Raw genomic sequence first — 16,904 nt, forward strand, 5'->3', positions numbered from 1 at the left:
AATAATAAAATAAATAAATCATGAATATAAAGCAAAATAAAATAAAGCCATCCTAAATTCATGCCAAAATTTACAGGTAAAATGTAAATCTAAGGAGTTTTTTCACTGAAAATGCAAAAAGGTATTGCATAGCAGAAGAAACATGGGGCAAGACAACAGAGAAGAGAGAGGAGGGAAGGAGGACGGGAGGTGAGGATGGCCTCCACAGTTAGGGTATGCCAAGTGGAAGCCAGGAGCCTGGAACTCCATCCTTGTCTTCCACTTGAGTAACAGGAGCCAAAATACTTGAACCATGTTCTGTCTAGGTGTGTCAAACAGTGCTCCTGTTTGAGATGCCCCTGTCCCAAGTCATGACTTAACATGCTGTACTACAATCCTGGTCACTTTTGTCTCCCTGAACTCCCGCTCCATCTCAGCTAGGATCAGAATTTTCTTTCCATATGGCATTACCTGGAAACTTTGCTAAGGGTAGGGCTTACCTTGGTTGATGGGTGTTCTCACATGGTCTTGTACTGCCTTCTGTCTGACATTCATTCTATGGAATTTGTGCAGTTTGTTAGCTTTGTTTAGAAAGGTGAATTTGATTCTTGTTGCTTTACCTTGGCTTTTAAAGGGCTTAGAGCCAAATGTGGTGTTATACAATGTTGTAATAAATGTATTATTTCCTATACTACATAGTACTGTATTTCCTGTACTAAAAGAAATAATATGTACTGCAATAAATAATGTACATGTATGGTGATATCTATATAATTGAGGAAGTCAACTTCTTTTAAGCATTTAGCCTTTTGACTTAATTTGCAGTTTGTATTCATTTGAATAGTTACATTTATTGGTGTTTTATATGCTGCTTGATGTAAAGTATTTAAGAAGCTATACAGAAATGACTTAGATCCCAGTTAAGTAAACAAATTGTACTGTGTATCTCAAAATTAAGGGATACAATGAGATGAAGCTGAAATTCAAGCCTTTTTGTCTTGTTATGGTTCCCAAGTAAATCTTTGTGCTTCTCAGCAGCTGGAATAGAGAAAGTTGTGACTCCTTGGCTTTTTCAGCAGGGCCATTAAATATAGAAAACTGATATGAACTTAGGTTAAGTATTGGTTCTGTTGTCATCCCTTGTGGTATTTCAGCCAAGGAAATATTACCATTAAATTTAAATTTGCTGCTGTGGACTAAATAACAGTATTTAATTTCTGAATACCTTTATTCCCATTTTGTTTGGAATTATCTATATCAAGGTTATATTTATCTTATTACTCTGAATTTTCTCATTTTTATTCTATCAATTATGTAATTTTAATTTTCTTTGTAGTGTTGTTTGCATAGTTGAAAGGGATGCACACCAATATAGGATGTAAAGAATAGACACTTTTTTCCTGACATGCATTAACATTAACTTTTTGTATGTTCTGAGGGTGCTTGGGAGAGATTGCTTAATAAACATGTATCCATCTTCTGAATATTCAAGGTTAACTTTACCTATTATTGCCCCTTATCTCTGAATACAAATATATATCCTAATCACTTAATATTCATCTTATCTACTTCAGTGAATGTAACACTTTCAATGTATTTTTACCTAATCTACTGTTTTGTTCCAATTTTGTCAGTTGACACAATAATTTCCTTTGTTCTAGGATTTTTTCCTCTCCTGATTAGGCTGATAATAGCTGTTACAGCTGTGTTAGTCCTCTGTAATCTGGAGCAGTTTTCACAGCCTTTGTCTTTTTTTTTTTAATACTTATTTTTTATTTTTATTGGGAAGCCAGATACACAGAGGAGGAGAGACAGAGAGGAAGGTCTTCCATCCACTGATTTACTCCCTAAGCAGCCACAACGGCCGAAACGGAGCCAGGAGCGTCGTCCTTGACTCTTTTCCAGGCCACAAGCAGGGAGCTGGATGGGAAGTGGGTCTCCTGGGGTTAGAACTGAAGCGCATATGGGATCCCGGGGCATGCAAGATAAAGACTTTAGTCACTAGGCTACCGCCGGGCCCCAGCCTTTGTCTTTTATAACATTAACAATCCCTTGCTTTAGTCTGATGTTTCCTTGTGATTGGATGCAGAGTATATATTCTGGACTGCAGTATTGCACAGATTTTAATTGATTGCATAGGTTATAATTCAGAGTATCATGTATAGAACGATGTCTAGACTGTTCTCAGTATATAGTTGTTTTTTGGAAGAGAAGAAGACTATTATGTTCTGATCTTCATTAGAATATGCATTTTAGTTTATTATGTGTCTATGTTGGCAATTTCCTGATTCAGTTTTTATAACTTTGCTTATCAAGTATTTTTTAAAAATACTAGTTTAAGTTTTTTGAAGAGATTTATTTATTTATTTAAAAGGCACAATTAGGTTTTCCATCCACTGGTTCACTCCCCAAATGGCTGCAACGACAGGAGCTGGACCAGTTAGAAGCCAGGATTTTTCATGCCCCATGACGCCGCCCCCCCGTGCAGGGTCCCAATTCTTTGGGCCTTCCTTCACTGCTTTCCCAGGCACATTATTAGGGACTGGAGACATTAGGACTTGAAATGGTGCACATGTGGGTTGCTGGCGTCTCAAGTGGTGGCACCTACCTTATATGTCACAATGGCGGCCCCTATTTTAAATTTTTTTAGTAATATATTCACATTTTCTTTTAAAGAGATTTTTCTATCCCACCTCACAAGCCCACAATGGGCAGGGCTGAACCAGGACAAAATCAGGACAAAACCAGGGCACCTAGAACCCATCTAGGTCTTGCATGTGTGGGTAGCAGGGATCCAAGTATTTGACCCATTGACTGCTGCCTTTTGGTTTGTGCCTTCGCTGAAGTTGGGCTTAAACCAGGGTAATACAGGCATCCCAAGTGGTGACCTAATTACTACACTGAGAAACTACCTCTGAAATGATGATTTTCAGCCTTTTTACTTCCTCCACATTCCCTTAACATTTAACTATTAACCTGATCTTGATCTTCTTTTCATTTATTTATTTTTCTTTTAGTGATGTGGAATCTATTCCGCTCCTCAACTCCGGCATGTTGAGGCATACAGATAAAAGTAGTATACATTTTAGGCAGTTAATATATTTTGATGATGTATGTACATGGTGAAATGATCACCACTGTTAAGTTGATTGAGCTATCTACATTTTTTGTGTATATGTGTAATCAGGGTACGTACAATCTACTTTTTAAAAGCTTTTTTAAATATGTAGGATATAATGAATTGTAACTGCTATTCTATAAGTTAGATTTCCAGAACCTAGTCACCACTGAGTGTATCTGTCTGACCCAAATCCTGCTCCTTGCTCCTCCCTCCCTTATATGAATATATATAGGCAGCTGAGTGAGAAAGATCTTCCGTCCACTTCCCAAATGCCCACAACAGCTAAGGCTGGGCCATGCTGAATAAAGCCAGGCTCTAAGAGCTTCCTCTGCTCCCATGTGGGTGGCAGGAACCCAGGTACTCCCGTTGTTCCATTGTTGGGAATTTTTACTGGAAATGTGGGATTAGCCAGTACCAGAACCAGAAGTCCAGAATGAGATCTAGGTGTTCCAAACAGCTTCCCAACTTGTTGTGGCCTAGCACTAACCCCAGCCGACACATTACTCTCTATTGCTATGTATTTGACTTCAATAAATCATTGTTTCGCAGTAGTTTATAATCCATTATGGCATTCAGTTATTTTGCAGCTAAGTTTGTCCTAAATTGGTTAATGGAGCCTCTCCCAGCTGGTTATTTTGTCCCCGTGCCATACCCCCTATCACTCTGTTTGCACGTCCTTACTTTCTGATATAACGTGATAATCCAGGTTCACCTTGTACCTGCTCAGGTGAGCCACGGAATCAGGCCCATTCTCTGAGGAGCACCCAGTCCTTGTAAGGAAGAACTAATATTAGAAGCCAGGGTCTGGGTAATAGGTATGCTCATTGCTTCTTGGCCCTCTCAGCAGACATCGATAGGAAACATGCACGAATATGTATATCCATCCGTCCGTCCGTCCGTCCATCCGTCCATCCATCCAGGTGTTCAGTCACGGACACATGTAGACTCATGTGTCTGCATGTATCTGTTCTAGAAAATAATGTTGAAACCACCATCTCCAATATCATCCCATACCCACAAGCTTCTTGCCTTGTGACTTGTTCTCAATAAGCAACAATAACATGTTCACTCAAGCTTTGCAATTCATGTAGAATAGAGAAGTGCTTTGAACTAGTCACAAAGAACTGTGTGTGTGTGTTCCAGGAGCTTGCAATATTTTCATCAAAGATACTTAATTCTTATTTTTTAAGTGTTTTGCTCCTTCATATTTCTTTTCTTTGTAGGTACAGGTTTCTACAAAAGACCACCATCAGCACCACACCTTGCAGAAATTAATTAAATCAGGCGGAGATCCCTTTATTGTACAGTTTAGCTGTGGATTGATTGACTTTCTGCAGTCTTCTATGTTGTTGCAGTGTCTTAATTAGTTCAGTCACTGGTGGTTTTAGTTTAGGGATTTCTCTTTTCCCTCAGTGTTTAATATTCTTAACATTTAACATTTGGGATTTTTTTCCCCCACTGTAGTTTTAGGTACATTGGGTTTATATGGCTATTAAAAAGTTAAATAGCAAAAAAACAAAACAAAACAAAAAAAAAGCCCAAAACCTAATCTGTATATATCTTTCTTCCTTGTGACTTTTTTCTTTTACCACTCATGTTTTATAGAAATTCTTTAGCTTTTTAAAAACATATTTGTTTATTTTTGTTTGAAAGCCAGAGCAATTGAGAGAAAGAGATCTTCTAACCACTGGTTCACTCCCCAAGTATCTGCAACATCTGGGGCTTGTGTCAGGCTAAGACCAGGAAGCAGAACATACCTGGGTGGTTTGTGTGGGGATAAGACCCCAACAGCTTGAGTATTAACATGCTACCCAGGGGTGCAGTAGCAGGAAGCTAGATGGCAGGGTGGGGGGCGGGGGGCGTGATCCCAGGCACTCTGATACAGGGTGTGAGCAAATCAAGCCAGATGGCTTAACTTGCCGGGCCACAATGGGTATTCATTGTTCTGGTTTTACTTTGGTCCTTAAACCTGGGATGAAGCTTCTTTTTTTTTTTTTTTTCTGTTGCCCTCCTTCACCCTGAATTGCCACTAAAGTAGTATACACAGACACACAATTATAGGTTATGCACTTTCTCAGACTGCTTTTATTTGCATTGCATGCTAATTGAAATAGGGATGAGAATACAGTTGTATTTTAATGATATCCTTGTGTATGAATAAGGCTGGATGAATTCTAATCAGCTTACTAGTTTTGATATTTAGAACATAGTCTTAAAATTTTTAAGATTTTTCAATTTTATTTGAATGAGTTACACAGAAAGAAATCTTTCATATGTTGGTTTACTCCCAGTTCGGTAGCAGTGGGCTGGGACAATTCAAAGCCAAGAGCCAGGAGCTTCTTCCAGGTCTCCCAAGTGGATGACAAGGGCTGGAACACTTAAGCCATCTTCCACTGCTTCTCCTAGGCCAACAACATAGAGCTGGAGCAGAAGCTGAACAGCTAGCTATGAACCTGGCACCCATGTGCAATGCCAGTGTCATAGGCAGTGACTACCTACAATACTGGCCCCTAGAGCAAACTGATTAACCCATAAATACATTTGATCTTGTTAACAGAATCATCTGTGGCTTGCACGGTGGCTTAAGAACCTGCCAGCATCGGATTCTCTTATGAGATCCCAGCTCGTGAAGAGGGAGCCAATTGGACCATTGCTCCAGGCCCAGATTTTTGAAATTATCTAAGCAATGTAATGTCATTGCTGGTACTGGCACTGTAGCAAAGCAGGTTAAGCTGTTACCTGTATGCCAGCATTCTGTAGGAGCACTGGTTCCAGTACTGGCTGCTCCACTTCTGATCCAGCTCCCTGCTTGCTCATAACCTGAGAAAGCAGAGGAGGATAGCCCAAGCTTTGGGACCCAGCAACCATGTGGGAGGCCCAGAAGAGGCTTCTTGCTCCCAGCTTCAGATTAGCTCAGCTCCGACCCTTGCGGCCATTTTGGGATTGAATCAGCGGATGGAAGATGTTCCTGTCTCTCCTCCTCTCTGTATATCTGCCTTTCCAATAAAAATAAATCTTTTTTTAAAAAAGGATAATCTGGTTCTCTATTTTCTATGTTCCCCTCTAGCATGAGCTATATAAACAGAAACTAGAGAACCAGATTGTAAAGAAAAATTTTTCAGAAGGCAGATTTTTACAGAGATAGAAAAGGAGATGGAGATCTTCCATCTTCTGGTTCACTCCTCGTATGGCCACTGTGACTAAAGCTGAGCCGATCCTAAGCCAAGAGCTCAGAGCTTCTTCCAGGTCTCCCACAAGGATGCAAGGGTCCTAGGATTCAGGCAGGGAGCTAAATGGAAAGCGGAGTAGCCTGGACACACACTGGTGCCCATGTTGGGTGCCAGTGGTGCAAGGCAGAAGATTAGCCTGTTGAGCCATCTCACCTCTCAGTTTTTCTTTTTGGATTTTATTTAAAAAACAAAGTGGCAGAAGCATCTACAGTCCACTGGTTCACACCTCAGTTCCCCAACCCCCTGGTAAGTGGCCTCAGCAGATAGGTTTGAAACATGCCAAAGGCAGGAGCAAGGAATTCCATCTTTATGTCTTGACAAGGATGGCAGGGCCCAAGCACTTGAATCAACTTCTGCTGTCTTCTCATGTGTTGGCAGAGAGAAAGATGGAGAGTGCAGCGGCCAGGTCTCCAGCTGTACTGATACAGTCTGCCAGTGCTAGCACGCGCAGGCAGCAACTTAACCTTTAGTGCCACAATGCCAGTCTCTAGACTGGTTTCTACAGGTTCACAGTCACTGTTTTGAATTCTAAAGGTAAAATTAAGAGGTGTTTGCCATGAGTTATGTAAGTTGCACGGCAACTTGTACTAACATGCCATTTGCATCCTACTATGGAAATTTACATGTTTTACTCTAAAATATGTATTGTTACATGTGTTATTACATGGTATTCCTTTAGGATCCACTGTGTGTTGCAGTATTTGCTAAGTATGCCATTATTACTTTATAAAATCTATAAATTAACTGCAAATTTTTGTCTTCAAAGCTTTCACATTAAGTGAACTTGAACAGGCATCATGGATTATGCCTGCTTCCTACTGTGGAAAGATTTTGGGGCTGAGAGTGTAGTAGAAGAGTAAAATTTTGCCAAAGGACCTGTTGAATTGAATATAGTGGTTATTGAATGGTATAATTCTGGCTAGAGGTTATCTTTACTTTTTTTTTTTGCTAAGATTGAAATACGTAAAATTTATAGGGACAGAAAGATGTTTTGTCCCCTGGTTCACTCCCCACATGGCCACAATGGCTGGAGTTGAGCTGGTCCAAAACCCAGAGCAAGGAGCATCATCTGGTCTCCTACATGGGTGCAAGGTCCCAAGGCTTTGGGCCAGTCTCTGCTGCTTTCCCAGGCCACAAGCAGGAAGCTGGATGGGGAACGAAGCAGCTAGAACACAAATATGCCCATATGGGATCCTGGTTGTTGCAAAGGGAAGATTAGTCAATTGAGCTAGCTGTTGCCTTTGACTGGGTTGTATGTTCATGGCTTCAAGTTACTGTATGTTTTTAGTTGAAGATAGCAAAGATGCAAATATTTGATACTTTTCTTTTTTCTCTAGTCACCTACAAAAGCTGTGTATAATGCCAGACATTGGAACCATCCAGATTCAGAAGAACTAACTGGGCCACCAGTAGTAAAGCCTCAGAGTGTCACAGTAAGTGAACTACACTCAGCATTTTGTGTCCTTCAGGAAGTTGGGAGCTAGCTATGCAGTTACTATCTTGTTTCATAGTTTGTTAGTTTTTCACTTAATAATTTATTTTGGTCTTGATTGAATTTTAATGAGTTTAGATTAATTTATTGGAAGAATGAGGATTAGGGATGGTAGAGCAGAAATTGTAGTGCTGCTAAGTTATAAATGAATGCCTCAAGTAATAAGGTTCTTTTTTTACTCATGGACCTCATTTCAAAGAATTTGTAGTGTTTGGGGTTTAAGAGCCAAGTTATTCCTGATTTGAAGTTTGTATTAACCAATAAATGCTGTGTTGTAAGTTATATCGTAAATCTCAAAGAGGTTTCAGTGTTTAATGCAAACCTCTTCCTGCATCCCAGTAGTACTTTTTGTTTTGTTTTTTCTATTTCATTTTTATTGGAAAATCAGATTTTCAGAGAGGAGGAGAGACAGAAAGATCCTCCATCCGCTGGTTTACTCCCCAAGTGGCTGCAACAGCATGAGCTGAGCAGACCTCATGCCAGGAGCCTCCTTGGCGTCTCCTGCGCTGGTGCAGGTTCCCAAGGCTTTTGGCCATCTTCTGCTTTTCCAGGCCACAAGTACAGAGCTGGAAAGAAAATGGGGCAAGGGCCTGGCGGTGTGGCCTAGCGGCTAAAGTCCTTGCCTTGAAAGCCCCGGGATCCCATATGGGTGCCGGTTCTAATCCCGGCAGCTCCAGTTCCCATCCAGCTCCCTGCTTGTGGCCTGGGAAAGCAGGAGAGGACAGCCCAAAGCTTTGGGACCCTGCACCCGCTTGGGACACCCGGAGGAGGTTCCTGGTTCCCAGCTTCAGATCGGCACAGCACCGGCCCGTTGCGGCTCACTTGGGGAGTGAATCATCGGACGGAAGCTCTTCCTCTCTGTCTCTCCTCCTCTCTGTATATCTGGCTGTAATAAAATGAATAAATCTTTAAAAAAAAAGAAAATGAGGCATGAACTGGCATCTACATGGTATCCTGGCGTATGCAAGGCAAGGACCCCAGCCACAAGGCTGCCGTGTTGGGCCCCCTTTACTACTTTGTAAATAATTTTTTTTAAACTGAACTTTTTAAAAGATTTATTTATTTTTATTGGAAAGGCATGTTTTTGCAGAGAATCAATGACTGAAAAATCTTCGCTCCGCTGTTTCACATCCCAGGTGGCTGCAACAGCAGGAGCTGAGCCGATCTGAAACTGGGAGCCGGGAGCCTCTCTGGTGTCCCACATGGGTGCCAGGTCCTAAGGCTTGGGCCATCCTCCATGTTTTCCTAGATCACAAGCAGGAAGCTGGGTGGGAAGTGGAGCTGCCTGGACACGAATTGTAACCCATATGGGATCCTGGCACTTTAAAGGAAAGGATTAGCCACTTGAGTTATTGGGCTGGGCCCTAATAGACGATCTTGAGTCTTTTTTTCCTTCATGTTTATTTGAAAGTCAGGAGACAGCTTCAAGAGAGCTCTTCATCTGCCAGGTCACTTCCTGGTTTTCCTAAACAGCTGGATGTGGGTCAGGCTGACCTCGGGAGAGAGCTGAGCTCAGAATGGTCTCCCACAAGGTTACAGGTTTCCAAGTGCCATTGTGTGTTGCAGCTAGGTCGGGAGTGGGGCAGCTGGGACCAGGCGTATTGACACAGCAGGCAGACATTCCACACAATTTACTCCCTGTGCAGAATACCCACCCTTCAAATGGTACTTTAAAAGCTAAAACGCCTTAATAAAGAGATTGTTCTCAAGTTATTTGTTTACAAGGAGTTGTTAATATCATACACAAAAACTTTTGGTTTAACAGTAAAGCTGTCATCTGAAGCTGCCATAGGAATTAGGGCTTCATAATCGCAAAAAGTAGGTCTAGAGATACATCTGAACTAGAGTTTACCAGTTTCCCTTTCTCTTGTTAGTTTTGTTAATTCCTTTTTATAGTGTAAGATCATTATTATACATAGTAGTGCCATGTTCATGTGTACTATTGTCAGAGTTTTGTATTTTTCCCTTCAACTACCTCAGATTCCTTTGCTTTTACAGTCCTTTAGTTCATCTATTAATAGTTTTTCTGTCCCCTCCCTAGTGCCTGTCAGTGCTATTTATGCATGCAGTTGTGGTTCTTCATTCCTTCAGTGGTCTTTGAGACAAATAAACTATGTGAAATATAAGTTTAAAACACCAGAAGGAATTCCTGAGTGGTTCTTTTGTGTGTAAAATATAAGTCTTACCTACTAGTGCATGGAATTTGAAGTATCTTTTATGATCTTGTATGGGCCTCCCTCCCCCGCTTTTAAAAATCTATTTACTTAAAAAAAAAAACTAAATTTGCCAGATAGACAAGATGTTACTTATATTTATCTAGAACAACTAATTGAATACCTTTATTAATAGGTGAGGCTGTCTTCAAAGGAACCAAATCAAAAAGATGATGGAGTTTTTAAGGCTCCTGCACCACCACTCAAAGTGATAAAAACTGTGACAATACCTACTCAGCCCTACCAAGATATAGTTACTGCACTGAAATGCAGAAAAGAAGACAAAGAAGTAAGCAGCCATATAAGTTTTGATGCACGTGACTAGAATTTTGTATGTTAACATTTAGCCTTTAAATGTCTTAAGTATCAGTGCATTGATATTCAGTTTGAACCACAATTTTACCTTGTCCTACCACTACCAGTGTTTAAGAATGTATTTTTGCTTCCATCTAACTGGTTTGTATTTTCTGTAAAGTACATTGAACCATGGACTTATATATGCTAGTTTGTAGTTTAAAAAGAGCTGGGCTTATTTTTTTCTTGGCAGTTATATACTGTTGTTCAGCACGTGAAGCACTTCAATGATGTGGTGGAATTTGGTGAAAATCAGGAGTTCACTGATGACATTGAGTACTTGTTAAGTGGCTTAAAGAGCACTCAGCCTCTAAACACACGTTGCCTTAGGTAAGGTGTTTTATAATTATACTGATGCTTTATCTCAGAGTTGTCCCAAATATGTGGGATATTGGGTAAAAAAGAAAAGGAAGACGGACACATTTTTGTTGTCATGGATGTAGTGTGTAGCCAGTGATGTTAAAAAGCAGTCAGCTTCTTCAGAAGTTCTTGGTTGTATGTGACAAAGGGAAAGCTGTGTGTGGTCCTGGGTTTTGTTTGTTTTTTAGCAGCACTGAGGCTTCAGGGTTCAGGTGCTGGAAAGAATCAGTGTGCTAAAGTATTGTTTCAGTTCTTATACCTCTTAAAATTTCAGACATCAAAGGATAAATTAGAATAAATTCAGCGTGTTCTGATTCGGGTCATCTTTTGCATACTGAAATAGAATAAATATTTTGATCTGGATAAATTCACAATCATACTTGATATTAGCACATTTTTCATAATTTGGTTTGTCATGGTTTATTATGATGTATATGGGCAATTGTTTGGTCCCTGCACTCCCTGCATTTGCTTGTTTTGTTACTCTGCAAATTACCATCTAGTATACTAGCTAAGTTCAGTTCCCCTAACAGTGTCTATCTTTCTCCTAGTGTTATTAGCTTGGCTACTAAATGTGCCATGCCCAGTTTTCGAATGCACCTGCGAGCACATGGAATGGTAGCAATGGTCTTTAAAACCTTGGATGATTCTCAGCACCATCAGGTATTTTTAAGTTCTCGGGATCAAAAAGCATTACTGAAAAATTCTAGTTTATTTGGCTGTCAATAAATAATTTCCTCAAATATTCATAAGAAATTCTGTCTTAATTTCAGATCAAGCTCATTTTATTTGCTGACTATATGGCACTTAATGCCATAATTTTCTGCTTAATAAATCGCTTGATTATTTTCTCATGACAACATTTCCTGTAATTTGTACATTTATACTTTAAAATTTTATTTAGGTAACCATAAGTAATGTACTGTCCTGGACGTTTATAAGCATGGTTTCCTTGAATTAGAAAGTACTGAGAAAATACTTAATATTTGATATCAATAGCAAAAAGAATAGTTTTGAAATATTGCTTCAATTAAAATTGTTTTTAGTTTTTTTTTTAATCAATATTTATGTTAGTGTGATATCAACACAAATGCTTTGGGTTGCATGCAGTTATTAGATACAACTCTAAAAAAAGCATGATACCTCTCTTCTAAGGAAAAAATTCCTTCTCATTTGCTGTGGTGTTTTCTCTTAATAAAATATTCATAATAAAAGTAAGGTTTAACATCTTCCAAGGTTAGAAGAAAGTAGTCTACGTTGCTAATCATTTCAAGAGTGTATTTTGAGATGGCCTTATTATATTTTTGCACAAGGAAATGATGTCCCAAATACAGACTAGGTGACACAGAATTAATGAGTCTTCTGAAACCAGAAGTCGTACATTTGGCCCTTAGTGAGCGTAACTCCATCCCTAAGTTTTATCAGATACGTCATGAAGGAAAAGAGATGAGAGCTTAAAACAAGTTGTTTGGTAGGGCAGTTAAGAGTGGACTAAGATGCCACTATGATTTTTGAAAGCAGTAGTCCCATTGTGGCCTTTAAAATTGCTTTTGAAAAACAATTTGTTGTATAAACATTGAGTCATTCACCCTGTTCTGAAGTTTCTCTACTTTGACGGGTGTAAGGTTTAAGTCTCTATGTAATTATTTGTGTTTCTGTATGTTCTGTACATGAAGACCAGTAGAACTACAGACCAGTATCCTGAACATAAGACCTTTCTGTTATGTAATTGTCCCTTTTGTAAAATGGCACAGTATTTGCATGTAACCTGTGTACTACTCCCTTAGATTTTAAGTAATCACCATCTTACTTACACTGCCTACTGTATTATAAATGCTGTGTGAGTCCGTGTTATTTAAGGAGTAAGGACAAGGAAAACAAAGTCTGTACATACATGTTCTGTACAGAATTTTCTTTTTTCCTCTAGTATGTTTTGATTCGTGTTTGCTTGAATCTGCTGAACTGGAAGTGTGGATACAGAGGACTGATTATATTAAAATATTAAAATGTGCCATGTTTGGGCTTAAGTTTGTAGTGCCTGTTCTAAAGTGATAATTACCCTATCTTAGCGGTTTGAGAGCATATTTTTGTCTTTTAAAAACTTGTGAAATTATTGGTTTATTTTAAAGAAATTAATCAGAGTATTTCAGCATCTTCAGTTCTATATATAGAGAGATGCAGATTCAGCTGTGTATATTTTGCAGTGAAAAAAGTGTTAAGTTCTTGATGTAGATTTTAAAGCACATTATTGAGTTTAAACTGACATTGGAGTGTATTTGTTATAAAGAGTAAGGAATTGTGTAGTGTATCTTTTTAAAACTAGTGTTTTATAATTATTTAGTACTGAATGGCCTAAGAAATGTGTAATTCAGCTTAGTTCTTCAAGTTTCAGGGTCCTCACAGGGCGTATTTGTAGAAAGGGAAACTTTAAGTAGCAGTGCTTTATTTACTAAACATTTTTCTCTAAAATATTTTAAGGAGGTTGCTGAATAAAAAATAAGTTTTCAAACATGATCAGTAATCTGCGTGTTAGGCATTTTCACTTGTCAGCAAATGTCAGTAGTGGCCTTATTTTCTGAAATTGTAGTAATTGCTTACCGGAACTTTTTTTGGGGGTGGGGTCTGTTGAAGAATCTGTCCCTCTGTACAGCTGCCCTCATGTACATACTGAGTAGGGATCGTTTGAACATGGATCTTGATAGAGCTAGCCTAGACCTAATGATTCGACTTCTGGAACTGGAACAAGATGCTTCGTCAGCTAAGTTATTGAATGAAAAAGACATGAACAAAATCAAAGAAAAAATTCGAAGACTCTGTGAAACTGTACACAACAAGCATCTTGATCTAGAAAATATAACGGTGAGTTACTTCCATTATAAAATATGAACCCCTAACCCCTCTTAGCCTTGGCTTACAGTATGACAAATTTTAAGATTTATTGATTTTAAGAAGTCAGAATTGTAGGGAGAAAAGGAAAGATGGAGAGAGTTCTTAACATGTGCTGCTTCATTCCTCGAATGGCCACAATGTCTGGAGATGGGCCAAGAGTTTCTTCAGGTCGGCCACGTGGGTGTAGGAGCCTAGGCACTTGGACCATCCTCCACCATTGCAGCAGACAGGGCTTGAACTGGTGCCCACATGGGATACTGGGGTCTCAGGTGGTAGCTTTACCTGTCATGCCATAGAGCCTCCCTTGGCAGATTCTTGTAAAATGTGTCTCTCAGCGTGATTTTTTTTTAAAGATTTATTTATTTTATTGCAAAGTCAGATATACAGGGAGGAGGAGAGACAGAGAGGAAGGAAGATCTTCCATCCGATGATTCACTCCCCAAGCAAGCGCAACGGCCGGTGCTGTGCCGATTCAAAGCCAGGAACCAGGAACCCCTTCTGCGTCTCCCACGCTGGTACAGAGTCCCAAAGCATTGGGCTGTCCTCTCCTGCTTTCCCAGGCCACAAGTAGGGAGCTGGATGGGAAGTGGAGCAGCTGGGATTAGAACCGGTGCCCATATGGGATCCTGGCGTGTTCAAGGCGAGGACATTAGCCGCTGCCGGGCCCCTCAGCGTGATTTTAATCCTTGTCTGAAACAGCTTCATGAGCTTCTCTGTATTCTAGGAGTCTTTTTGTTTGTTGTTTGTTTGTTTGTTTTTGCACAGTGGCAGGAGGTAGTTATTAAAGAGATACAAATTTTCTATTGCATTTTGCCTCATTTAAGTTTCCTGATACTGGTGGCAAGATCCAACAATTGGTATGCTCAAGGGCTGCTTCTCCTTTGCACAAGAAACTGAATGAGATTTGGAGAAAGCCAGGCACTCTGGCTTGGGCTGAAGGCTTATGGTAGTGCTACAGATATGCCATGGAGAGATAATTTAAAATAGAGTATACTTTTTTTAGATGAAATGCAAGTAATTGAGAGCTGACCATTGCAGTGACTTGACTGTACTTTGAAACTCAGGATTATTTCAGTTTTTATGTAAAATTTTGAGTAATATATTTTTAAATTACTGGCTTGTAATATATTTAGACAGTATCAGTCATTTTCATGTCAGTAGAAGAAACATAAAAACATACAAAACTTTTGTTATTGTTAAAATATCAAATTACTGTTCCCCTCACAAATTCTCAGTTTCACTGCTGATCTGAGAGGAGCAAGTCCATTCAATTTCTTGCTTTGTAGGAAATACTGAATTCTAGCTCTGTCACTTTAGACACCTTTTTTTTTTAAAGACATAAAAATATCCTGGAGCTTTTCTGATCTGTAGTACTAAGAGTTTTTTTTTTGATAATATGTATTTTATTTAAATTTCTAATTTCTAAATGATCTGATAATCTAGTTCCAAATATAACATACATAGGCTAGAGTGTAAATTTGCATCTTTTGAAGGGCAGAAGAAAGCCCAGTGTTTTCACTCTTTTCCAGTTCAAGCGTGTCTTTTGTTATGCTGAAATCACTATGACAGCAGGAAATCAGATTGCCCTTTTTAGGGGCTATGGCTTCTGTGCTTTTTACAAAAGGAAAAGTTGAGGCCAACCAAAGACATAGCAAAGTAATGACTCTGTTGTGTGCCCCCTACTGGTGGTCCTGAAGTATTTTGTCATGGTGTTCAGTAATGAGTATCCAAGTTGCCAGCCATAAAGTTTTAAAACTGTTCATTCTGTAACACTAAAATGAACAAAAGATTTGTATTAGAATAGATAGTGAAAATGCATAGAGCAACAAGAGAAAAACAAGCAGCATGCAAGAAAATACAAAAATGAACAGGGGACTCCTAGTAGAAGCAATATGGGGAGTGAAAGAATGCTGAAATTTACTGTGTCAGAAAAACGTGTGTATATGCCAGAACAATAAGTTGCTGTTAGATGAAATGGTAACGTACTTTTGTTGATTCAAGGCAGTTGGTACTCTTATACTTTGTTCTGAAGAATAGTACTTCCTTCCTCCTTGTGGATTTATTAAACAGTAGATTGATTTGCAGTTAAAATACATGTGTGCTTTCACTTAATCCCATGCTTGAGCTTTTATTCTATGAAAATAACAGCATCGGTAAATACATTGCAGTGAAAAGTGTGGTGGGGGGACTACATAGTTTTCTTTCTGAAAACAGCCTTGTGGTTAAAAAGCATCCTTTGAACATAGATTATTCTGATAAAATTTAGCTGTTTTCCCTCACTGTCTGGTTTTAAAAAGCTATGTGCTGGTCCCATGTAATTGTTGTAAGGAAAAGTAATGTAAGTTTTTGCCTGAGAAATTGCTAATATTCATTAGTGGTGCTTCTCATTTTTTAGACTGGGCATTTAGCTATGGAGACATTACTGTCCCTTACTTCTAAACGAGCAGGAGACTGGTTTAAAGAAGAACTCCGGCTTTTAGGTGGTCTGGATCATATTGTTGATAAAGGTATGATGCACATACAGTGTTTTTTGCATGTACATATATACTTTAAAAATATATCACTTTGAAAAACGTGTGCTTTGAAAGCATACTGCAAATTTCTTTCCAAGAAGTGCCCATTAACACTTGGATTATGGAAATGAGATAGTTATAGGGTGCTGCATGTAACAGAATCCTGTAATATAAAACCTATGATAAATAAAAACCAATCCCAGTGTATTTGTAGTGTGTGTACAGACTTGCTTAATAATAATAATGTCAGCTAAGGGGGTAAGTATTGAAGTAATAAGAAACACTACCTATGTCTTTTTTTTTTTTTCTGCATCTAGTAAAAGAGTGTGTGGATCATCTAAGTAGTGATGAGGATGAAGAGAAACTGGTAGCGTCATTATGGGGAGCAGAGAGATGTTTGCGAGTTTTAGAAAGTGTAAGTATGGACAACTGTTTTAGGAAAATTATTTAATTTTAATTGTGATCATGTGTGTCAGGACTGCCAGATGTTTTATATACCACCTCCTTTCCAGACTGAAACTGTTCTTGCATTCTTGGAGCAGCTGATTGTAAATGAGCAAGTTCTACATGGAATTTCTTCTTGGTGCATGTCAAACTTTTCATGTCAGTTGTGTGTATATGTATTCAACCTTTTATTGCTCTTAATGTGGAATTCTACTTAAATACATTAACTTCTTTGCAGAAAACAGTAGTTAAATGTGGTCAGAATCTTGTTTTAATTTCCAATGAATGAGCATTTTTCTTGAGTGTCTG

At 38.9% G+C, this 16,904-nt stretch overlaps 1 protein-coding gene across 3 annotated transcripts in view; it reads left to right on the forward strand.

Moving 5' to 3' along the window:
- Nucleotides 1-16,904, forward strand: part of WAPL (WAPL cohesin release factor) — an 82,109-nt gene that overhangs the window by 43,530 nt on the left and 21,675 nt on the right. For all 3 annotated transcript variants that reach the window (XM_058671931.1, XM_058671932.1, XM_058671933.1), the window contains 7 exons: nucleotides 7,668-7,763; nucleotides 10,172-10,324; nucleotides 10,583-10,719; nucleotides 11,301-11,412; nucleotides 13,381-13,608; nucleotides 16,034-16,145; nucleotides 16,469-16,566. In XM_058671931.1, the coding sequence (XP_058527914.1) occupies nucleotides 7,668-7,763; nucleotides 10,172-10,324; nucleotides 10,583-10,719; nucleotides 11,301-11,412; nucleotides 13,381-13,608; nucleotides 16,034-16,145; nucleotides 16,469-16,566 (936 nt within the window). The remainder of the gene's footprint in view (nucleotides 1-7,667; nucleotides 7,764-10,171; nucleotides 10,325-10,582; nucleotides 10,720-11,300; nucleotides 11,413-13,380; nucleotides 13,609-16,033; nucleotides 16,146-16,468; nucleotides 16,567-16,904) is intronic.

The sequence above is a fragment of the Ochotona princeps genome, chromosome 13, assembly GCF_030435755.1.
Source record: "Ochotona princeps isolate mOchPri1 chromosome 13, mOchPri1.hap1, whole genome shotgun sequence".
In the NCBI taxonomy this organism is placed as follows: Eukaryota; Metazoa; Chordata; class Mammalia; order Lagomorpha; family Ochotonidae; genus Ochotona; species Ochotona princeps.